The 22,854-nt window shown below is 32.0% G+C and overlaps 13 protein-coding genes across 13 annotated transcripts; 10 read left to right on the plus strand and 3 right to left on the minus strand. All coding sequences in view use genetic code 12, as the record gives it.

Moving 5' to 3' along the window:
• Positions 1–224: 224 nt before the first annotated feature.
• On the plus strand, positions 225–1,940 carry PUT4 (Put4p; the record flags this gene model as incomplete). Its single annotated transcript, XM_064908022.1, has 1 exon — positions 225–1,940. The coding sequence occupies one exon, from the start codon at positions 225–227 to the stop codon at positions 1,938–1,940; it is 1,716 nt and encodes a 571-aa protein (XP_064764124.1).
• Positions 1,941–3,922: 1,982 nt separating this feature from the next.
• Positions 3,923–5,849, plus strand: DIP5 (Dip5p). Its single transcript, XM_064906897.1, has one exon. It carries the CDS (start codon positions 4,031–4,033, stop codon positions 5,786–5,788), a length of 1,758 nt encoding a protein of 585 aa, XP_064764125.1. The 5' UTR covers positions 3,923–4,030; the 3' UTR covers positions 5,789–5,849.
• Positions 5,850–5,852: 3 nt separating this feature from the next.
• On the plus strand, positions 5,853–7,311 carry SET6 (Set6p). The gene has a single exon (XM_064906898.1). It carries the CDS (start codon positions 6,068–6,070, stop codon positions 7,271–7,273), a length of 1,206 nt encoding a protein of 401 aa, XP_064764126.1. The 5' UTR covers positions 5,853–6,067; the 3' UTR covers positions 7,274–7,311.
• On the minus strand, positions 7,294–8,913 carry DFJ63DRAFT_93834 (uncharacterized protein). The gene has a single exon (XM_064909229.1). It carries the CDS (start codon positions 8,817–8,819, stop codon positions 7,314–7,316), a length of 1,506 nt encoding a protein of 501 aa, XP_064764127.1. The 5' UTR covers positions 8,820–8,913; the 3' UTR covers positions 7,294–7,313.
• On the plus strand, positions 8,914–10,796 carry DFJ63DRAFT_93835 (uncharacterized protein). Its single transcript, XM_064909230.1, has one exon. The coding sequence runs from the start codon at positions 9,008–9,010 to the stop codon at positions 10,649–10,651; it is 1,644 nt and encodes a 547-aa protein (XP_064764128.1). The 5' UTR covers positions 8,914–9,007; the 3' UTR covers positions 10,652–10,796.
• Positions 10,797–12,630, plus strand: DFJ63DRAFT_93836 (uncharacterized protein). Its single transcript, XM_064909231.1, has one exon. It carries the CDS (start codon positions 10,942–10,944, stop codon positions 12,502–12,504), a length of 1,563 nt encoding a protein of 520 aa, XP_064764129.1. The 5' UTR covers positions 10,797–10,941; the 3' UTR covers positions 12,505–12,630.
• A 126-nt stretch (positions 12,631–12,756) lies between these two features.
• On the plus strand, positions 12,757–15,018 carry PTR3 (Ptr3p; the record flags this gene model as incomplete). Its single annotated transcript, XM_064908023.1, has 1 exon — positions 12,757–15,018. The coding sequence occupies one exon, from the start codon at positions 12,757–12,759 to the stop codon at positions 15,016–15,018; it is 2,262 nt and encodes a 753-aa protein (XP_064764130.1).
• A 125-nt stretch (positions 15,019–15,143) lies between these two features.
• On the plus strand, positions 15,144–16,842 carry CYS4 (cystathionine beta-synthase). The gene has a single exon (XM_064909232.1). The coding sequence runs from the start codon at positions 15,269–15,271 to the stop codon at positions 16,748–16,750; it is 1,482 nt and encodes a 493-aa protein (XP_064764131.1). The 5' UTR covers positions 15,144–15,268; the 3' UTR covers positions 16,751–16,842.
• A 92-nt stretch (positions 16,843–16,934) lies between these two features.
• Positions 16,935–17,828, minus strand: DFJ63DRAFT_312115 (transcription elongation factor DST1; the record flags this gene model as incomplete). Its single annotated transcript, XM_064905913.1, has 1 exon — positions 16,935–17,828. The coding sequence occupies one exon, from the start codon at positions 17,826–17,828 to the stop codon at positions 16,935–16,937; it is 894 nt and encodes a 297-aa protein (XP_064764132.1).
• A 108-nt stretch (positions 17,829–17,936) lies between these two features.
• On the plus strand, positions 17,937–18,926 carry DFJ63DRAFT_94440 (uncharacterized protein). Its single transcript, XM_064909245.1, has one exon. The coding sequence runs from the start codon at positions 18,045–18,047 to the stop codon at positions 18,738–18,740; it is 696 nt and encodes a 231-aa protein (XP_064764133.1). The 5' UTR covers positions 17,937–18,044; the 3' UTR covers positions 18,741–18,926.
• Positions 18,927–19,111: 185 nt separating this feature from the next.
• On the plus strand, positions 19,112–19,600 carry DFJ63DRAFT_312117 (uncharacterized protein; the record flags this gene model as incomplete). The annotated part of the gene is made up of 1 exon (XM_064905914.1): positions 19,112–19,600. The coding sequence occupies one exon, from the start codon at positions 19,112–19,114 to the stop codon at positions 19,598–19,600; it is 489 nt and encodes a 162-aa protein (XP_064764134.1).
• Positions 19,601–19,809: 209 nt separating this feature from the next.
• On the plus strand, positions 19,810–20,688 carry UBC8 (E2 ubiquitin-conjugating protein). The gene has a single exon (XM_064909233.1). It carries the CDS (start codon positions 20,019–20,021, stop codon positions 20,595–20,597), a length of 579 nt encoding a protein of 192 aa, XP_064764135.1. The 5' UTR covers positions 19,810–20,018; the 3' UTR covers positions 20,598–20,688.
• A 90-nt stretch (positions 20,689–20,778) lies between these two features.
• On the minus strand, positions 20,779–22,518 carry DFJ63DRAFT_284071 (Glutamyl-tRNA amidotransferase subunit A (Glu-ADT subunit A); the record flags this gene model as incomplete). The annotated part of the gene is made up of 1 exon (XM_064904767.1): positions 20,779–22,518. One exon carries the CDS (start codon positions 22,516–22,518, stop codon positions 20,779–20,781), a length of 1,740 nt encoding a protein of 579 aa, XP_064764136.1.
• Positions 22,519–22,854: the final 336 nt, after the last annotated feature.

Below are 22,854 nucleotides of genomic sequence, written 5' to 3' on the forward strand. Positions count from 1 at the left end.
AAATCTTCGTTTTCATTATTTTGAGTTGAATTGACACTTCTTGGTCTTTTTATCCTTTACTTATTCTCCTTTGGGGTAGACCGCTTATTTCTTTATACCATTGATTGTAATCAATTACTTGATAAGAATTTGAAAAGTTTATATAAAGACGACAATTTATTTCAATAAAACCACATTATCAAAACTTACACAATAATATCTACAATTCACAATAATAACTAACCATGTCGTTAGATAAGAAATATGATTCATCAATTATAGATGTTGCTCAAGTAGGTTCAATTGAAGATCATGTTATAGCATCTGGATATAAGGATTTCAATGATAAATTAGATATAGCCAAATATGGAGAAACCAAGAGAAAATTATCGTCAAGACATGTTTCATTAATGATTATTGGACAATCGATCGGATCTGGTTTATTCATTGGTCTTTCGTCTCCATTAATGACTTCAGGATCATTATCACTTTTAACTGGATTTATATTTTGGGCTGTATTGGTAATCTGGGTTTTAATGCAATGTATTGGAGAAATGTGCTCTTATTTACCTATTAAAGGTAGCTTTCTACATTTTTCAGCTAGATTTGTCGATCCAGCTCTTGGATTTGCTGTTACTTTGATTTATTTATATGCATCATGTATGTTTATTTGTTTAGAAGCTACTGCTTTTTCATCCACAGTTAAATTTTGGACTGGTGATAAATATAATCCCGGGATTTTTATAACGGTATGCTTGGTTTGTTACTTCTTTTTTAATATTTATGGTGTGAATTGGTATGGTGAAATTGAATTTTTCAGTTCCATGTTAAAAGTATTATTAATTGTTGGTTTAATGCTTTTTGCATTAATATCAATGTGTGGAGGTAATCCTCAACATAACGCTTATGGATTTCAACATTGGAAAGAAGGAGGATTAGCTAGAGCTTATTTAGTAAAAGGTTCTACTGGGAAATTTCTTGGATGGTGGAATGTTTTAATTTATGCTGCTTTTTCATGTGGTGGACCGGATTTGTTAGCTTTAGTGTCTGGTGAAATGAGAAATCCTCGTAAAAATGTGGCCCTTGCATCTAGAAGAGCTTATATTAGAATTTATTTATTTTATTTTGGTGGTATTTTCTTTATGAATACTTTATGTTCATCTATAAATCCAACTTTATTGGCTGCTGCAGTTAATGGTTCAGTTGGTGCCGCTGCATCTCCTTGGGTTATTGGTATTAAAGAAGTTGGTGTACATGGATTAGATTCCTTAGTTAATGCATTAATTATGAGTTCAGTATTTTCATGTGGTAATGCATTTTTTTATGGTTCCACTAGAACAGCCTATAGTGCTGCCTTAGCAGGCTATTTACCAAGAGTTTTTTCAAGATGTTTAAAAAATGGTTGTCCTATTTATTGTGTCGTTCTAACTTCACTAATTTCATGTTTAGCCTTTTTAAGTATCTCAAATTCAACGGCCGTCGTATTCAATTGGTTTATTAATTTGGCAACTACTGGTTTATTATGTGCTTATATATGTATGTGGTTGTCATATTTTAAATTTAGAAGAGGGTTAAAAGCTCAAGGCATTGATATTAACAGTGATTCATATCCTTATTTTAGAGCAACCAAGTTTATCATGCCATTAGCTTATTTTGGATTTTTTATTAATGTGATTGTATTGATCTTCAATGGGTTCTGGATCTTTTTCCCAGGTCAATTTAATGTGGCAAATCTTTTCACATCCTATTTTGCACCTGTGTTCTTTATATGTTTATATGTGTTCTGGAAAGTGCTTAAACGAACTAAAATTAGAACTGATGACGAAGTTGATTTAACTACTGGGAAACAAGAAATTGATGACGAAGAAGTGATAGAACTTGAATACGAAAGTAATCATGTCAGAAAGACCGGTATAGTATTTAAGATATGGTATGCCATAGCAGATTTTTGTTTCAATTAGATTGAAAAATATTTATAGTTTTACTGATGAGTTCGAAAGTTAAATCAAAATATAGATAGATTGACTGATTTTTTACCCCACATAATTCTAAATAAACGAATAATAATTATAAGTGAAAAGTATAAAAATAAGCATACCAATAGTCTAAATGATTGGCATATGGTCTTGTAACCTCTTGTGTAATGGTTAAGGGTTAGTTTGTTGTCTATTAAACCTGCTAATTGTAAAATCAAATCATTTATTAAGTTTTCGCCGCATGGAAAAATGTAACCCCAAAAAATTGCAAAAAAAAATAATTTTTTAAAAGAAAAAGAAATTCAAAAAAAAAGAATTTGTTTGTCGCTAAAAAAATAAAAATAATTGTTCCAGACAGGAACTTTGATACACAGGGAGGAAAAGATGAGATATGAGTTTTTATACCACCACACCACTTGATCTATTCTAAACAATGAATGGATAAGTGCATTTTTAAAATAGAGATAGTACTGATAAGGAGATTGTGGTGGTGGTTTTAGTCAAAGATAACATCGTAAAAGATAAGGGTTCTGCTATGATGAAATAAAGAATGAAATAAAACGATTTTGTCTGACAAGCTTAAGAGCAAATTATATTTTTTTATCTTGAAGTTATAACTTTAATGTAGAAAACAACAGAAGATCAGCGATTTATATAGTGAATGAACTTTAACGCTTAATGATTATATTATTTAGACCATGGATTTGCCTTAGATATAATAATTATATCAAACATTAAATATGAAACAATAGCTTTAATAATAAGGCAATATAGTGAAACAAAATTGTGAAAGGTGTTTTCTTTGCAGTGGTGGGGTTTAGGACTTATACTAAGGGGAAAATTCAGCCTATTTTGGAACAAGTTTGAAAGGCGATGAATGCAGGCAATACAATGAAGAAATGGTAATAATAAATATTTGTGCAGTACCTTCCCGGGGGTCTGTAAAACTCGAATAACCCGCCAGATGATCACTTGCTCACTAAAATTTGACAAGAAAAAAATGCTCATGAGGACTTACAAATTTTATTATTTTAACCAGTTCCAAGAGTTTTTAGTGATCATTCATTGGAGACATTTGGTAATAGAGATAAGAATTATTTAAGTGATAATGATAACGAATAGCGAAAGTAAAGTAAAATTGATAATAACACTAGGCTCTTGTCCTGGTATAGCCACAATTGCCAGGGTTGGAAGTATGGAATAGTTCCTTGCACTGATGTTGCTTAAAAAATTGTGGTAACAAGCAGGCGGCTGATACCCAAAAAAATAAAATGAACACAATTACGCTAAATAAAATAAAACTTAACATGTTCTCTCCCTAGCCAAAAAAAAAAAAAGAAGAAAGACACCTATTAACTTCTTAAAATCTCTACCAATTTATATTGATAACTCGTTTAATGGCTGATCATTAGTTTAAGTCGAATCAAAATTTCACTTATCGTCGTTATTTACTGTTATATGTTACGGCGATTTGGTCGAGATTTCTAATAGGCAATTGCTATAAGGTCACAAAACTTTAAAGAGGTAAAAAAGCAGCTAAAATTTCTTGGCCCCAAATTCATTTTTATCTGCTGAGACCAAAAAAAGCGACCATACCAAAATTTTTGCAATAATAAGAAATTTTGATTTATATGTGAGATGACATTGATATAAACAATAAGCCATATAGAATTGTCATACGGATATCTCACTTTTTTAATTACACAAGATATTTTTATCATGTATGGTGTTTCTTGTCTCTCGTGTTTCTCTCTCACCGGAGTAGATTACCCTTCTTTGATTAATGTTATTGTTATACCCAACCTTAACCTAAATAATTTTATTTTGTACTTAATTTTTTTTACTAGCTTGACTTGTTATTATTCTTTCCCTTCGTATCATGGTTTAGATTCAAATCCCAAAGTTTTGCGATTTTCCCCATCAATAAAAGGGTTATCTATATTTATTTATTTATTATTTAAATACCTCTTCATTCCCCTTAGTTTTACAATTTTATAGTTTTGATTGAATTTTCTTCTTACGGCTTTATATATCATATTTCATAATATATCTTTCCTATAATCATACAATTCAACATGGTATTTGGAATAGACTTAGAAAAAAGCAGTAATAGCAAAAGCAATTCTTCAGAAAATGATTTAGCTTCTGTCATCAGTAGACATACGGAAGATTATGATCTTTACGTGGCTAAATCAAATCCATCATGCATAAATCAAAAGGAAGGTCATCAACTTAGAAAAGGTCTTGATTCCCGTCATACTACTATGATTGCCATTGGTGGTGCTTTGGGTACTGGTTTACTTATTGGTACTGGGTCTGCTTTAAAACAAGCTGGGCCTGGGGCTATTTTTATAGCTTATGCCTTCATTGGTATGGTAGTTTTTATGGTTATGAGTGGGTTAGGTGAAGTTGCTACTTTCGTCCCATTGAATGGGTTCGCTAATTACGCTCAAAGATATGTCGATGATGCTCTTGGCTTTGCTTGTGGTTACGTCTATTTATTTAAATATTTAATTTTACCAGCTAATCAATTGGTTGCAGGTTCATTAACAGTGCAATATTGGGTGAGTAAAGAAACTTTAAATCCAGGGGTCTGGATTACAATCTTTTTAGCTATTATCTTAGCTATTAATCTTTTAGGTATTAGGTTTTTCGGGGAAATTGAATTTTATTTATCTGCTTTAAAAGTGATAACATGTTTAGGGGTTATTATTCTTATGTTTATTATTGCTTTAGGTGGTGGTCCAACTCATGAAAGATTAGGTTTTAGATTCTGGAAAGATCCAGGTGCTTTCTTAGAATATAAAGATTCTTCCAAAGATTTATTAATTGAAGGTTCATTAGGTAAATTTGTGTCATTCATTTCAGTCTTAATTACTGCTGTTTTCGCTTATTTAGGTACTGAATTAGTTGGTATTACATTTTCTGAAACCAGAAATCCAAGAAGATCCATTCCAAAAGCTATTAAATTAACTTTCTACCGTATTCTTGTGTTTTACATCTTATCTATTTTATTCCTTGGTATGTGTGTTTCTGCTACTGATCCATTATTATTAACTGCCTCAGGTAATTCAGCAAGTGCATCTCCTTTCGTTATTGCTATCAAAAACGCTAGAATTAATGGTTTAGATCACGTCATTAATGGCTGTATCTTATTATTCGTTCTTTCAGCTGCTAATTCTGATATGTACGTTTGTTCAAGAACTGTCTATTCTTTAGCCGTTGCTGGTTACGCACCAAAGATTTTCACTAAGACTAGTAAAAGAGGTGTTCCATATTACGGTATTGCTTTAAATTTTGCTTTCACTTTATTAGCATATATGACAGTTTCAAGTAGTGCCGCTCAAGTCTTCACTTATTTTGTTAACGTGGTCAGTTTAACTGGTTTAATTGCTTGGTCATGTATTTTAGTCATTCATATTAGATTTATGGCTGCTTGTAAAGCTCAAGGTATTGATAGAACTAGAGATTTAGCCTATAAATCTCCTTTACAACCTTATGGTTCATATTTCGCTTTGACTGTTTGTGTGTTAGTTATCTTCCTTAAGAACTTTACTGTATTCCTTGGAAAACCATTCACTTATAAATCATTCATTACTGGTTATATTGTTTTACCAGTATTCCTCATCATGTATTTTGGTTATAAATTTTATTTCAAAACTTCAATTATCCCATCTTCGGAAGTTGATTTAGTAACTTTCAAAGATGTCATTGACGAAGAAGCTGAAAGATATGCCGCTGAAGATGCTGAAAAGCAAGCCATTAAACAAGCTGAAGGTAAGACATTCGATAAAGCTTGGTTCTATGATAAATGTATTGGTTGGTTATTCTAATCAAAACAAATTGTATATCTATTCTTGTATAGTTTTAATATTACGGATAATTTTTAATGAATCACCGATATTGTTATTGTAGTTGTTCTGAATGAATTGGACATCCTATCGTTGGTTATATACCTGTCATTGTTAAAATTGGCTGTAAAAACTTTAAATGATTTCTTTTTTCCGTTTTTGTTGCAAGTTGCGCGAGATGGATTTGTGTGAAGAGATAAAATTATGTACTAGCACAGGGCACGGGTACCAAAGGCTGATAAAGAATCATATCAGAACAACATGACAACTAGTGAACAACTGAGTCTGGTATCAGAATCAGAAGATTCAGTTGATTCAAACCCGATACAAAAGCCGGATCAGCAAGATCCTGAAGTCATACTAAATAAAATTTCTCCATTTTTTAAAGTTGAAAAAACGAAATATGGAGGTAGAGGATGTTATGCATATACAACGATTCCAAAGGATACCTTAATACTAGCTTGCAATCAATCCATAAGTTCGACTATTGTTCGGCCCTTCAAAAAGGAGTGTTGTCATTATTGTTATGATTATTTTGATGGAAAGATTTTAAAATTCAAGATTTCAAAAAAATTTGGAAAGGATTTATGTTCAATATTCTTTTGTTCAGAAATATGTCAGCAAAAATTTATAGAGGAAGATACAAATGAAGTATATCAAGAGAGTTTATTATTAATTGAAAAGCATGCGTTGACAGGATCGAATAAACCAGAAGTAGAGAAGAGAGAACCTTTAAAAGATGAAGATCTCAGCTTATTAATATCCCAAGAATGGGAGGACGTGTTAAAATGGGAGAAAAGTTTGCAATCAATGAAACCTTCAAAAAGAGCTAACATGATACCGAGAATCGATGATAGTGAGTACTTGGAAATTAAGTACGTAGTGGGAGTCTTATTTCAAATGTATAAGGTACAAACTGAAAATATTCAATCTACCAATACTTTCCTACATGAAGTGAACTCTTCTAATGAATTAAAGCAACGTGAAATAGAATTATTTGATATATTACAATCAAGTGAACTTGAAAAAGTTCTTAAATTCCCTTATCTTATATATTCATATATCAATATTTATAAATTCATCAAAGCAACCTCATTACCTGAATTACAACCATTTATAAATCCTCAGGCAGTAAGAGAAATCATTGGACGGAATTTAACTAATGCATTTGGAATATGGTCCGAGACATCATCAACGACTGAAGATCGTGAGTTCTTTGGTTTTGGAGTTTATCCCTCTGCTTCATACTTCAATCATTCATGTGATCCAAACTTGATCAAAAAGAGAATAAAGAATACGTTGGAATTTGTTACTAAGCGAGACATCCTCCCTGGAGAAGAAATCTGTATTGATTATGGAAGGTTTCTAGATGAAGATGTCGAAGCTAGAAGAAAAGAATTAAAGGAGTGGTTCTTTGATTGTGGGTGTGAAAAATGTAATATAGACTTGGAAAACCTTAAAATTTAATATTATTCTGTATATATAAAATTATGTATTAATAGACTATTTATAAAGTAAAATCATAATCATGATAGTATTTTTTGAATTCTTCACAATCTTTTGATTCCTCAACTTTTGATTGTTTACATTGATCCCAATAAACTCTTCTTGGTAAATTTAATAGATGAGCCATAACTCTTCTTGGGAATTGAAAATCAACTGATTTATCCCCGCCGGACAATGCACATATATAAATCTCTCTTTCGCTCTCACTAATGAATAATGTGAATATTATATGATCCAGAGTATTTATAATTTCAACTAAGGCAGGATCTTTACTATCGGTAAATTTCTTGAATTCAAGCGGTTGACGGCCCTCGTGCTTTTCATTATTAATAGTAACTCTTGATTCAAGAGACCTGGGGAATTTTTCAAGTAAATTTCCTGGAACTGGAATTAATTGAATACCTTGATGAACATTAGCAAGTCTATTAACTTCAAATGAAATCAATTTATAAAAGTCATTTTGTTTACTAAAAGTTTTCACTAAAGTTGTATAATATTGTTCTACTTCTTGGTAAATAGGTGATTCGATCACGTTAGGATATTTCAGTCTGATAGTCGGTATATGTTCTATAGGTATGATGATGATATGACCTGAGAAGGGTAAGTATCGATTCGGTCTTGTTAATGGGCCCTTGGCGGTTGTTAAATATGTTTGAGTACCAATGGATATGATCATATGAGTTTCCGTTTTAGGATTGGATAAACAAAAGAAACATTCATCTGGGGATACAATCTTTGGTTTCTTGACTTCTACTACTTTGTCTGTCTCTTCAATTGGTCTTTTGCTGGTTACAAGATGTGTTTCTACTACTTCAAATGGATTTTCTTGTAATGGTATATCTTCAGGAGTAATCTTGTTTGAAATTGAGAATGCGTAAAACCATCTCTCACCTGAACCTTCTTCTCCCAAGCTGATAAATCTCGTAATTTCCCCAGAACTCCATGCAAATGGCTTATTTTCGAAGAATTTGCCCTTATCGTGACCTACTGCAAAAAGATATCTCGGCTTCACAGCCTTAACTATCACATCTATGATCTTATTACCCACGAGATGTAATTTCTGTTGGTTCGCTATAGATAATGGCCAATGATTAGTTAATAGTATATCTATAGGAAGTTTATTCTCTCTGATTATATTCATGATTTCCTCTTCTTCGTCTTGTTCTGCCTTACCAGATACTACCATGATATTGAATCCTGATGATATTTTGAAGATATTGACTTTTGAATTCAAGAAAGTTAAATTTTGATCAACGTCATTTAATACTGAATCGCCATTAAATGGTTCTAAAGCATTACTTCTTCCATTTACTCCTTCTGAAAAGTATGTTTGAACAGATAATTTAGTAGTTGGTAATTTTTCAATCAGTTCACTAAGCACATCTCCAAGTAAAAACACCGCTTCAAATGGACCATTCTTACTCTGCTGAAGATTTGCTTTTCCCAATACTTTGTCCAACCCTTCTGGTGATGGGTTTAATACTAGGAACTTAGACTTTGATTCCATGTTGTCTCTTCACTGCTTAAACCTCTAACCTCTTCACTACATCTTTCAGTACCAAAAATTTATTTTGTGAGAAGAGGAGCGATAGCTGCAGCAGCACCGCAAAAATATATTTTGTTTGTTTACATTTTCAGATTTAGATCAAAACAAATCAACTTCAATAGAAACAACTTCTTAAACGGATAACAACCATGGGCATTGAAAGTGATGATGGCTCTGATTCAGGGGCTGGTAATAATATTAAGGTATTGGTGAGAGTGAGGCCACTTTTACGAAGAGAATTGGAAGCCAATCAAGATCAAGCTGTGATTGATAGTTTAATTACTATGCCACCAGAAGAATCAAAACGAGTTATACTACGGATTCCAGAAGATTCCACTTATCATTCACAAAAGAATAAGACTCTCAATCGATCAAATTCCCCAGGAGAAGAATATAAACTGTATTATTTTGATGAAACCATCTGGTCATATAATAGACATGATGATCATTATTGTGATAATAAACAATTCTATCAAAAGACTGGTCCTCAATTGGTTGATCATGTATTTCAAGGATATAATGTTTGTTTGTTAGCTTATGGTCAAACTAGTTCAGGTAAGACTTATACTATGATGGGAGAACCTGAACTTGAAGAATTAGGATTGGTGCCTAGAATAGTTAGAGATATTATGCGTCAACGTGAAGTATTGGTATCGGAAAAGATTAATTGTGAAGTTAAAATGTCATATGTGGAAATATATAATGAACAAGTGAAGGATTTACTTGATGTGGATAATATTGGAAAGAGCAACAGTAATAAACCGAAATTAAGAGTTAGAGAACATCCTGTTCTGGGTCCTTATATTGAAAATGTAGTGGAATCTACTTTACATAATTATGATGATTTTACAAGACATTTAGAGAATGGTAATCTTGCTAGATCTACAGCTGCTACTTCTATGAATGATAAGAGTTCGAGATCGCATGCTATTATTACTATAACTTTAAAACAAACTAAATTTGGATCATCTGAAGATTCTGAATCTGAGATTGGAGAAGCTGAAGAAGAAATGATTTCCAATATTAAACTTGTTGATCTTGCGGGATCAGAAAGATTATCCAAGACTAAAGTTTTCGGACAACAAGATAGAATAAAAGAAGGGTCCCAAATCAATAAATCCTTAACTGTATTAGGTCGTTGTATTAACATCCTTTCATCAGAGACCAATCATGGAGTTGTTCCTTATAGAGATTCAGTATTGACATATATATTAAAGGAGAATCTTGCGGGTAATTCCAAAAGTTATATGATCTTCTGTGTTTCACCAATTGATTTTGAAGAAACTTATCAAACCCTAAACTATGCCAATCAAGTTAAATCAATCAAGACAGCTGCCAGAGCTAATAAGATTAAATTAGCTAGTATACCAATTGATTGGGAAGAGATGAAGAAATTAGATCAAGATGCGATTGATTTATTAAAACTCGAAGTTGAATCATTGACGGCTCGATTACAACAGTTTGAGTTTGAGTCAGAAACGTCTAATTCATTACAAAAAGAAATGGGTAAGTATTCGAATACAATCAATTTCTTAGAGAGAGAACTTAATCAACTTCGATTTGAAAATAAATATTTGAAATTGCAATCCCATAAGCAAACCCAACAAATCAATGAGATTAATAAATATGCTGAATTCGTTACTACTGAATATGATTCGTTACATGGCAAATATCAATCATTGCAACAATATCAATTTGAACATGATATGAAGAGATTACAGGACCATTCCCATACTGGATTACAACAACTTGAATCGATGCTTGATATATATGATCCTAAGAATACGTTCTAACCTTTAAATAAACAACCGCCTCATACTATCCTTCTTCTTCTTCTTCTTCTTGTAGATAAGATTATTTGATCTAGCTGGCAAAAAGCTTAACATTTGAAATCCCGCACTGTGGAAAAGTACAGAAACGAAAAATAAATTAAACAGCACACATTTTTTTATTTTTTTAGTCTGTTTTTGGAATTTAATTATAATTTCTAAAATTGCTATAATTATGAATAAGTTCTTTTTTAGACCATAAGTTAATCATTTTATCAAGTTAAGTGTTAGTTTAGACAAAGGCTGGAAAGTAGATGTCACTATTGGTAGAGAGTAACTTTGGCACTTCGGTACAACAGGCAGTGCAGGCCACTGCTTCCCAGAATAAACCCTTATTTGTGTTGTTATCTAAAGGCGAATCTGATAATGAATCGATTGAATTTGAAAATAAATTCATTAATGAATCGAATATACACCAATTAAAATCACATTTCATCTTACTTAAATTGATTGATGATACAGTTGAGTTTGGATATTTCAAACAAATCTTTTCTGATTTGATTCTTCCTAGCTTTTATATCGTTGATAAGGGCAAATTATTAGATGTGATAACTTTTGAGGCGGAACTCGATACTTTTGATGAAAGAATAAATAAGATCGTTAATACCACCCCAAATGATACTAGTTTACCACCATCAACCAATTCCCCACCCGTGGTTGATAATCAACCATCATCTTCCTCGACTCCCGTCCCCCTTGAACAAGTTGATAGTCAAGCCACCAATACACGCGTTGAAACTGAAGAACATCCCGTACTGACAACTCAAGAACATAAACTCGATCCTAAAAGAGAAGAGAGTTTAAGAGAACATAAAAAGAAAGTGGCCTTGGCCAAAAAGAAACAAAATGAAGAAAGAAGCCGTTTAAGAGCTCTTTTAAAAGCTGATCAAAAAGAACGTGAAATCAAAAAAGCGGCAGAACAGGCTTCATATAAAGATCAAAGTTCATCACCTACTACTAACGGTACACAAACTACTCAACATACTCATTCTGATGAATGTACTTTATCAATTAAATTATTTGATGGTAATTCTATAAGGCATGATTTTAAACATACTCAAACTTTAAATGATGTGAGAAATTGGTTAGATCAAGAAATCGAAATTATACCTCCTTCAAACTCAATGCCATCATTTGCCACTTCATCATATCCTCAACCAACAAATTATGTCTTCCATCGTCCTGTATTACCAAGAATTACTTATACTGATGAACAAGAATTTATATCATTATTAGATTTAGAACTTTGTCCAAGATCGGCCCTTATTTTAAAGCCTGTTTATGATGATAAGTATTCAAAGGCTTATCCTGATTCTAAGACTTCCAATAGTGTAATAAGTAGAATAGGTGGAACCATAGGTAGAGTTGGACATGCTTTATATTCATTTTTCGATTATGGTGTTGATAATCAACATGAACTTTCTCATGAAAATAGTTTTGAAAATCCAGATGGTTCTTCAAGAAGTAGAAGTAATACTTCTGGGTATTCCAATGATATTAATAGTGGTTCCAGGCCTAATATTGTTTCAATTGATGATAATAGAGCTTCATCTGCTTCATTAATAAATTTTCATGATCCCCCACCAGCTCACTCTCCTATGCTTGAATCACCTACAGTTGGTACTATTGAATCTACCAATCCTTCAAATTACCCTAGTAGAGCATCATCGCCTGTTCAGTTGGGAAGTTTACATACCATTAGTAGAGTACAAACCATCCATGATGAACAACATACAACATCTGATTCAAGAGATAAGAAAGATGATACTTACAATGGTAATTCCATCAATCTTACTTCTAATGATGATGATAAATAGATGACCTTACCTCCCCTCTCCAATACTATATATCTAGGATATGTAATGTATATATACATATATAAAGTGTTTTTAAATTGTTTTTACATAAAAATTGCGCTTATGGTTAAATAAAAAAAATTGACACAAATTTATTTTTTTCTGTCTGTCTGTCTAACTTGCCGTTCCCATTGATAACAAATTTATCATACCGATAACCGATCTTTTTACTCCTTGTTTAGCTTTGAACATAATAGACAACATAACAATCACATGGATAAGATAAAGATCTCCAGTTTGGAGCTGTTGCTAAGGCTACCAGGAGATCCTGCTGGTCAACTGGTGATAGTGTCAGATACATCTATGTTAACATGCGGTTGTTTAATATCTGAATCTTGGTTTGGAACAGGATCAAGTTGTCCAAATTGTGGTAAAGAAAATGTATCAATCCTTTCTGAAATCAAACCTTTAAGAGATCTATATAAGATTATCCAACAGTTGAATACTCAATTGGCTGCTGTGTCAATTCCTACACCTACAACTTCAAACAATAACATCACCGCTCCTCCTCTGCTTATGGCAAATAGTAGAAGGAGGAGATCATCTTCTAAAAAGAGTATTAAGGCTGGTACACTCGATACTTTTAATGAAGGCTCACAATTCCAATCCCAAGATTCCATGGATTTAATAAGTTTATTTTATAAGTTTGCTAAAGAAGAAGAATATGTTCATATTGAACCACCACCATCTACATCACCAAATAATTCTAAAGTTCAACCTATAAGTATTCGAAATAAAGGTAATGGTACAACCAATCCTGAAAAACATGAAATAGGTTCATCATCATTGAATCTGTATCAAAACTCCACCTCAATCCTGCCTAGTCATAATGCTCCTCATTTAAAAGTTGATCCTACAGATAGTTTAAAGAATCAAAGTTTAGAATTTGAAAAGAATTTATTAAAGGGTTTAAGTGAAGAAAAAGAATATAACTTCAGTAAATGCTTCCCATTCTATCGTAAATCATCTACATTCCCAACTCAACAACTTAAGTTTTCTATGAGTAATTTATCATTTAAATCAAATTCAATCATGAAGAAATCAGCTCGATTTATAGGGAGTGATATATATACTTATTTCGATTTCGCATTGGGTAATGAAGTGACCCGGTTTGTATTGATATCAGAGAAGAGATGGGAATTATATGAATATATTGTCCCTTTGAGTGAGACTGATACTGCATCAATCAAACCGCAAATGATATGTTGTGGGAAACTGACAGGAGAATATGGTGAAAATATTAATAATTTAAATACTTTCCCATCGACGAGTTCTGCCATTAAAGAAATTGTTATTAAAAATGATTTTAATTCTGAATCTTCTAATGATTCAGATTTAAAAAAGAGATTACAACAATGGGATCATCTTTATTGTAAATTATCAAAAAATTATTTATTCATCTCCGGTACAAAAGGTGTAATGAGATTATTTAATCTTAATAGAATGTCACCTTATACATTTGGTCAACCTATTTATACATATGTTACTAATTTCCCTATACGTTGTGTATCAATCTCCCCTAATGATAAACTTTTGGCGTGTGCTATAACTGCTAAGGAAAGACTTTCAAGTAAAGAACAACCTTTTATCGTTTTACATCGATTGCATGCATCTGATGATGGATATTTACATTCAGTTGAGCCTATAACCATTACCATTCCTTATCGTGATCCAATTAAATTATTAAATTTCAATGCTACATCAACTCATTTATTATGTTGTACAGCTTGGGAATCAAGATATTTAATTATAAGATTGAGAAATATGACAGGAGGACCTAATGATTCTTCGGAAAATTATAGAAAGCCAAGATTAATTTGGTCTGATCAAAGTTATAAATCAAATCGAAGACATCGTGGAGGTGAGAATGATGGTGAAGATGAAGAACAAAGAGAAAATGACAATGATTTAATGATGACTAATGAAGGAGTAACTGATGTACAATTTGGTAGTTTACATTCTAATACTATCATTTTATCGTCCTGTTCATTAAAGAGTAGACCTCCAATGATAGTAAGATTGGATGGAGCCTTAATAGATTCCAATCGAAATCGATCTGTATCAGATAGTCAAACTAGTATAACTAGTGTAGGAGGTGAAGATGATGAAATTAAATCATCAGAAACTGTCACTAAATTTCCTGAAATAGGATCATCAATCTATAGTTTTGCCATGTCTCCAAGAGGTGATGGAATCGTCTTCCTTGATAAATCAGGACGATTATTCTTGGTATCTACCCCCGGATTACGATTCAATTCTACTACAAGTTTAGCCACTAATAAGAATGTGGTTGTATTATTAGGTGAAGTTTCCAATGCTGAACGATTCACCGAAGCTGCATCGATCAAATTTTCTCCTGATGGAGGGAAAATCTTTGCTGTCGATAGGAAAGGAATCCTATCTGTATTTGATTTCACTAAGGGTGTACCTGGTGATGATCTTGATGTGGTTAAATGTAAAATACTTAATATTTAATAGTAATTATATAATTAATTAGACATGGACTGTATATAACTCATCCCATTCAGAGCCACACATTTTCAGTGTCCTTTTTTTTAAACGGCGTATAACCTCTTCTCTCACTATGAAACCACAAAAAACTTTTGCACCAAAACGATTTCAAAAGTTAAATTTAAATTTAAAAATTTCTTGAATTATCATCTCCAGTTCTTTTCTAGTTCTGTAGCTGTTTGCTTCGATTGATTATAATCTGATAGTATCAAAGATGTCTAGTGCTGTTCCTCCTCCTTTATACAATGATGTTCTTGATCTCATTGGTAACACGCCATTAATTAAATTAAATAAGATTCCTCAATCATACGGCATCAAAGCCAAGGTTTATGCTAAAGTTGAATTATTCAATGCTGGGGGTTCTATTAAAGATAGAATCGCTAAGAATATGGTATTGGAAGCTGAAAAAACAGGTAGAATTAAACCTGGTTATACTTTAATTGAACCAACTTCAGGTAATACTGGTATTGGTTTAGCTCTTGTGGGTGCTGTTAGAGGTTATAGAACTATTATTACTTTACCAGAAAAGATGTCTAATGAAAAAGTGTCTGTATTAAAGGCTTTAGGAGCTGAAATTATTAGAACTCCTACTGAAGCTGCTTGGGATGCTCCTGAATCTCATATTGGAGTTGCTAAGAAATTAGAAAAGGAAATTCCAAATTCAGTTATTTTAGATCAATATTCAAATGAAGCTAATCCAAATGCTCATTATTATGGTACTGGGTTTGAAATTTGGGAACAAACTAATGGTAAAGTTACTCATCTTATTGCTGGTGCTGGTACTGGTGGTACTATTTCTGGTATTTCAAGATATTTAAAAGAAAAAAATCCTCATATTAAAGTTACTGGTGCTGATCCAAAAGGTTCCATCTTAGCTCAACCTGAAGCTTTAAATACCAGTACTGAAGGTTATTTAGTTGAAGGTATTGGTTATGATTTCATTCCTGATGTTTTAAATAGAAAATATGTTGATGATTGGATTAAAACTGATGATTCTGATTCTTTTAAATTAGCTAGAAGAATTATTAGAGAAGAAGGTATCTTAGTTGGTGGATCATCCGGTTCTGCTTTACAAGCTGCTTTACAAGTTGCCAAAGATTTAACTGAAGATGACGTTGTCGTTGTTGTTTTCCCTGATTCCATTAGATCTTATTTATCTAAATTCGCTGATGATGAATGGATGAAAACTAATGGATTTGAAGTTGAAGAATCTTCAAGTGCTACTAAGACCGATGATATCTTACAAACTAAGACTGTTAAAGATTTAGTTGCTGGTAAGGCTCCAGTTGTTACTGTTACTACTTCTGATACTGTTGGAAAAACTTTTGAATTATTACAAGCCAATGCATTTGATCAATTACCAGTATTAAACAATTCTGGAAAATTAATTGGTATAATTACTTTATCAAAGATTTTAAAATCATTATCAACTAAGAAAGTTCAATTAACCAATTCAATTAGTTCTATTATCATTGATTTTAGAAGATTAGCTGATTTTGAAAAATCATTCACCATTACTAAAGAATCAGGTTTTGCTAAAAAACAATATGAACCAATAACTTTAAATACCACTTTAAGTTTATTAAATAAATTCTTTGAAACTCATTCAAATGCCATTATTACAGATGCAGAATTAAAACCAGTTCAAATCGTTACTAAAGTTGATTTAATCTCATTTTTAACCAAGAGTCTTTAAGCTTTTTTTTTATATATATAGAACATATAAGTACAATAAAAATAAATATGTAAATTACAATAACAAAAATAATTATAATAATATGATATATAATACAGCATTGGAAAGGGGTGAGTAGAATGAGTATAGAAGTAAAGATATGTAAAAGTGTATAAATTCTATAAACAACAAAACAACAATAACTTCAAGAGAATTTCCATCTATTACCACAATTTTCACAAGTACAGAAAGTAGTTAAAGGTTCATCTGCTGATCTAGTTTGCATTTGATAATAACTAACTTTCTTATGTTTACATTTCCCACATGTAAATCTATCAGTAACAGCTCTCTTTTCTGTAGCACCTTGAGCATCAAATAAATTTTGTTTATGCATTTTTTCAATTTCTTTCTTTAAACCTTCAGGGGCCATTTCATTTGGACTCATTTTAATAAAATGATTTGGCAAAATAGCTCTAGTTAATAATCTATCTCTTAATTCTGGATTCTTCTTATTTCTAAGATTCATTGTAAATGATCTTAATTTGTTTCTATAAGTATCATTAACTTGCAGATATTGACTCTTAAATACTTCACTCTCTATTTCAGTTGCAACTGTTAATATATGAGAAGATGAATCATCACGTTCAATAGCCAATGCAGTATATAAGGCACTAACAGATGCATTTCTAGTAGGATTTTCATATAAGGAAGTTTTAACACCATCAGTCTTTGGATCTCTTGGACCTTTATGAAATTTACTTTCAGTTGAACCAGCAGCATTATTAGGTTTATCGGTGGTAGAAGGAATAGATGAGCTTTTAACGGTTGCATCGGTGGTTGGAGTTGGTTTCTTCTTGCTATTCTTTTCATTTTGAACTGACTCTCTCCAGTTCTTAATCATTTTCTTTACAAGAGACGTTATTTCAGAATTACTATGTGATCTAAATTTATTAACGGCGACACCAACTTTAGTCTCTCTCAAGAGCTTTTCAGAAGGTTTTACCCCATCATTCAAAATATTCAATAATTTCAACACTGTCACGTCATCTGATGACTTCTCAAGATTAGAGATGGCGGATTTGATCTCCTTGGTGTCCATTTTCAAAGATGTGATAGATAACTAAAAAATTGATAAGGTCTTCTGATTACAATTTTTTTTTTTGCTGTTTTTTTTTTATTTTTAGTTTGGTCTCAGGACTGGTTAAAAAAAAATGTTAAGCAAATTTTCGTTGTGCTGCCAAACTTGAAGTATATAATTTTCATTTATCGACAACAAGGGTATAATATCATCAATATAAGTTAATCAAGTCATATAATGGATAGTAAGAGCACTAGTGTGAGTATTGGTAAGTTTCCATTTGATTATACTGAAGATCAGGTGTTGGAAATCGCCAAATCAGTGGGACCAGTATTGGATTTGAAATTACTCTTTGATGAATTGACCGGTAAATCAAAAGGGTACGCTATAATCAATTATGGAGACAATGAAACTGCAGCATCAGCAGTAAGGAATTTGAATTATATGACTTTGCCTAATGGTAGATTTTTAAAATGTTCATTTATAACTGATGGAGAAGCTACTAATGATCGATTACCAATTTTACCATTAGGAGTTCAAATTCATCCCAATGAAAATGTTCAAACTACAATTGCTAATTTAGTGGCAAATATTGATCAAATATCAGGGATGCAATTATTAAGAGAAATTCAAAAGATGAGTAAAGAGAATCCAAATTTAACTCGATTATTATTAGAGAAATTTCCTCAATTAGCTCATGCATTAGTTGAATTAACTTTACTTTCAAATACTTCAAATAATGAATTAATTGAATTAACTCTTAATAAAAGACAACCCGATTTAAATGAACTTTCACCTGCTCATGTTCAACTTTTAAAAGATGTCAGTCATTTAACTGAAGATGAAATTAAATCATTGGATGATAATAAACGAGAAATAGTTGAAAAGGTTAGACATGAAATTGAAAATGGAACATATGGACAAATAGTATAATTAAACGAATAGAATATCAAAGATTATTCCATAAGTCCAACAAAATGAATGTTTACAATATATTAAATTCATTTATGAGTCGCAATAAGGCATCATCTGTTTTTATGATTTACGTGTATAAAGTATACGACAGTATATTATAATTAACTCTCACATGCAAAAAGATGGGAAATATTTTAGTTGCTAAATAGACACAACAAACAATAAGGCTACTAGTACTATGGTCAAATTTTGGTGGAGATCAAGTCTGATCTACCTATTTATAGATATTTATGCTATTCTTTTATGGAATAATATAAATAGTGGTGTTGTTGTCTGATGAATGTGAATAAAGGTGTCGTACCAACCAACAATATTTAATAATCACAAACATGTCAGAAAGATCAATTGAAGAAAGACAAGCTGAATTTTCGTGCGACTTACTTGATATAGAACAATTCATAGTTAATGTTGACGGTCATGAAGAATCACCATTAGTTTATCGTAGGGATGACGAGCAATTACCTAATCGAGTTCATTTTCTTATTCCTGAAGGAGCCAATTATAATATCACTATCAAATATAAAGTGAAAAAGAGACCATTGAAGAAGACATCATTTCATCAGATCGTTAAGAAAAGAGGATTCACAGTTAGAGATAGAAAAGTACCAATGCATGACGATGCTGATGTTAATATCGATGAAGATTATGTTCATGAAGCAATTTTACCTCATGATCAAGTCCCCAGTGGATTTTTAGTTCGAGGTCAATATTCAGGTCAAAGCTTTATTTATGAAGATGATGAAGTGATTTGGAACCAAGATTTCATTTTTGAAATTATTAAAAAGGGGAATAAACCAACCATGGGAGGATATGATTAAATGTATCCATCCAAACCATCTATATAGTCTTAATCAATTTTAATATATGTTAATAATAAATAATAGTGTGGAGACGACCTCCGTAATGACGATGATATCCGAATTTTGGGATAACACAAAAAAAGTGTGAGTGAGGGTCAGTCAATCACCTTACAAAATTTATTTTTAGTGTCACTTGATGATAAGAGTTGAAGTTATGATCTATTTTCAATTTCATTTTAACCATTCAGATTTTTACCTTATTTTCTACCATTATACTACAATTATAGACATAGCTACCATTATCACCAATTTGATTAGCTTATATTTGCATTAAGAAAAGTTATTCCTATTATTATCATATTTAAAAAGCAAGCGTAACTACTAATCATTATCTCATTCTCACCCCTCACCCTGCCCCCCCTATTAGTAAGAAAGGATGAGTTCTCCAAAAAGAAGAATCGAGAAGGATGTAATGGAACTCATGATGAGTGACCATGACGTGACGTTGGTAAACGATTCTATCCAGAAGTTTGAAGTGCTTTTCCATGGTCCTGTTGATACTCCTTATGAAGGGGGTACTTGGATAGTAAGAGTCGAATTACCTGATCAATACCCTATAAAATCTCCATCTATTGGATTCAGTAATAAAATCTATCATCCTAATATCGATGAAGGCTCAGGTTCAGTATGTCTTGATGTGATTAATCAAACTTGGTCTCCTATGTTTGGGTTATTAAATATCTTTGAAAATTTCCTTCCTCATTTATTAAGATATGCCAACCCGGGTGATCCATTAAATACTGAAGCTTCAAATCTTATGCAAAAGGATGAAAATAAATATAATGAAATGGTTAAACAATTTGTAAGGCAGTATGCCACCAATGTCAGATTGGAAGATGATCAAGATGAAGAATTAGACGATGAAGATGATCAAGACGATGAACTTAGTGATGTAGGTAGTTTATCAAGTGATGATGAAGATGAAGATCAACCAGTTGGTAACCTTGACTTATAGTTTAATCCCCTCAATACTTCCCCCCTCGTCATCTACCCCCTTATAAGGTAAAAAAGATACTGGTTATTTTTAAATTTCAATTTACCAATTTTTATTAACGTCAAATTATATAAATATTATATATATATATTTTTTAAATCAAAGTAGTTAATAACGCAACTACTCCTCCTACATAGCATATTTAAATAACAGGAATATTCTTAGCTAAATAATCTTTGAATGTAGGGGTGGTTCTACCCTTTATAAGATCTTCAATAGCTGAACCATATTTAATTAATTGAGGTTCAGACCATGCTGTATTCATAATACCAATACCGTATGGTAATCCTACAGATGTTTCATTCACTGGAATAGTGATCATCGGGTATGCAGCTCTAGCAGCTTGTTGATAAGTTATACTATGTCCTGATGGAACTAATAAACCATCTAATTGGAAATTTTCACCAGTGGTAGGATCAGTATAATTTAAAGCATAATCAATACCTTCTTCCCTTGAACTTTTATGAACGAATTCAATAGCTTGATAATAAGTTTCATTCATAACTCCACCCCATTCTAAAGATGCTAAAAATCCATCTTGACCTGAAGCAAAAGCAGGAACCACATCAGGACTACCACCTTCAGTACCATCATTGGCATAATTATAATCAACTAAATCTTGTAAACTTCTAATATTAGTATTTTCTAATCCTTCAAGATAAGTAGCAATGTTATTATAAAAGTCAACTTTAACGATAGTATATTCTGATTCATTTACAGGTCCAAAATCCCAATTCCAACCGTCAGATGAAATAACATCCAAATTAAGAAAATTAGTATTATTATAAACTGTAGCTCCAGCATCTTCGATAGCTTTAATGGTGGTCAACAAACCATCAATTTGTTCTGGATCAGCCAAAGACCATAATTTAGCCCATGGTAAACCAAATCTCGCCCCTTTTAAAGCGGTCTTATTAGATACATATTTAACATAATCTCCATCTTCTGGTGTATTACCAATTTGAGCATAGGTATAATTATCTAATGGATCAACTCCGTAAATTTGTTGTAAAACATAAGTAGCATCTCTGACGGTTCTAGCTAATGGACCGGTCGTATCTTGATGTTCTGATTCTGGAATAACACCATTTCTGGAAGTTAATCCAATAGTAGGTTTTAATCCCACTAAAGCATTATTTCCAGCTGGATTAATAATACTACCATCAGTTTCAGTACCCATAGCAAACATGATTAAATTTGAAGCTACTGAACCTGCTGAACCAGTTGAACTACCACCACCATTAAGAGTTAAATTGTAAGGACATCTTGCTTGACCCCCAGTAGCAGAATAACCCTCACTATAATCATTTGATCTCATATCTGCCCATTCAGAAAGGGTGGCATGGCCATATAATAAAGCACCCGCTTCTCTTAATTTATGAACCACATGAGCATCACGAGGGACAACTGATCCTAATAAAGCATTTGAACCACAAGTGGTTTGCATTTTATCTTTGGTTCCATAATTATCTTTCACCATAAATGGAATACCATGTAAGGGACTACGAACTATACCTTGACTTCTTTCTTGATCCAATTGAGTAGCAATAGCGAACATATCCGGATTTAATTGAAGGACTCCATTGACGAAATCATTGATTTGGAAATATCTATCAAGATAACATTGTAATAAATCAACACTGGTTAAAATACCTTGCGATAAATAATCTTGTAATTGATCAATAGTAGCCTCTTCTAAGGTTATACCTTTACATAATGACATAGGGAAAAGTTCACCTGAATCAATTTGAACGAAATTATAAGTGGTATCATTAAGATTTTGTTCATCAGCTAATACTTCCAGAACAGATCTTTTGATTTCAGGACTGATCCGAAGGGAAGCAGCTAAAGTTGTAAAATAAAATAATGATAAATACTTCATTATGATAAAGGTACTGCGAAAATGGGGTTAGTGATTACAAGCAAGAGGTAGATTACAAACTATTAAGGGAAAATCAGAGACTATTTATAGGTAGATCAGGGATATCAATAGACATAGATGCCATTGGATGCCATAGTGAAAAATTCCTCGGGGGATAAAAAGGACAATGGCTCCTTTGAAACTTACGAATAATGGGCGGCTAAGATAATTTTTCATTATCAATAATTGTACCTTATCGCAAAAACGGAAAACTAATTACGTGCTGCGATAAACATTACCTAAAATGGATTCAATTTGACTTAAATTGAAAATATGACACCCCTATTGTTATACTAT

The sequence above is a fragment of the Scheffersomyces coipomensis genome (genome assembly GCF_036884675.1).
Source record: "Scheffersomyces coipomensis strain NRRL Y-17651 chromosome Unknown DFJ63scaffold_2, whole genome shotgun sequence".
NCBI lineage: Eukaryota > Fungi > Ascomycota > Pichiomycetes > Serinales > Debaryomycetaceae > Scheffersomyces > Scheffersomyces coipomensis.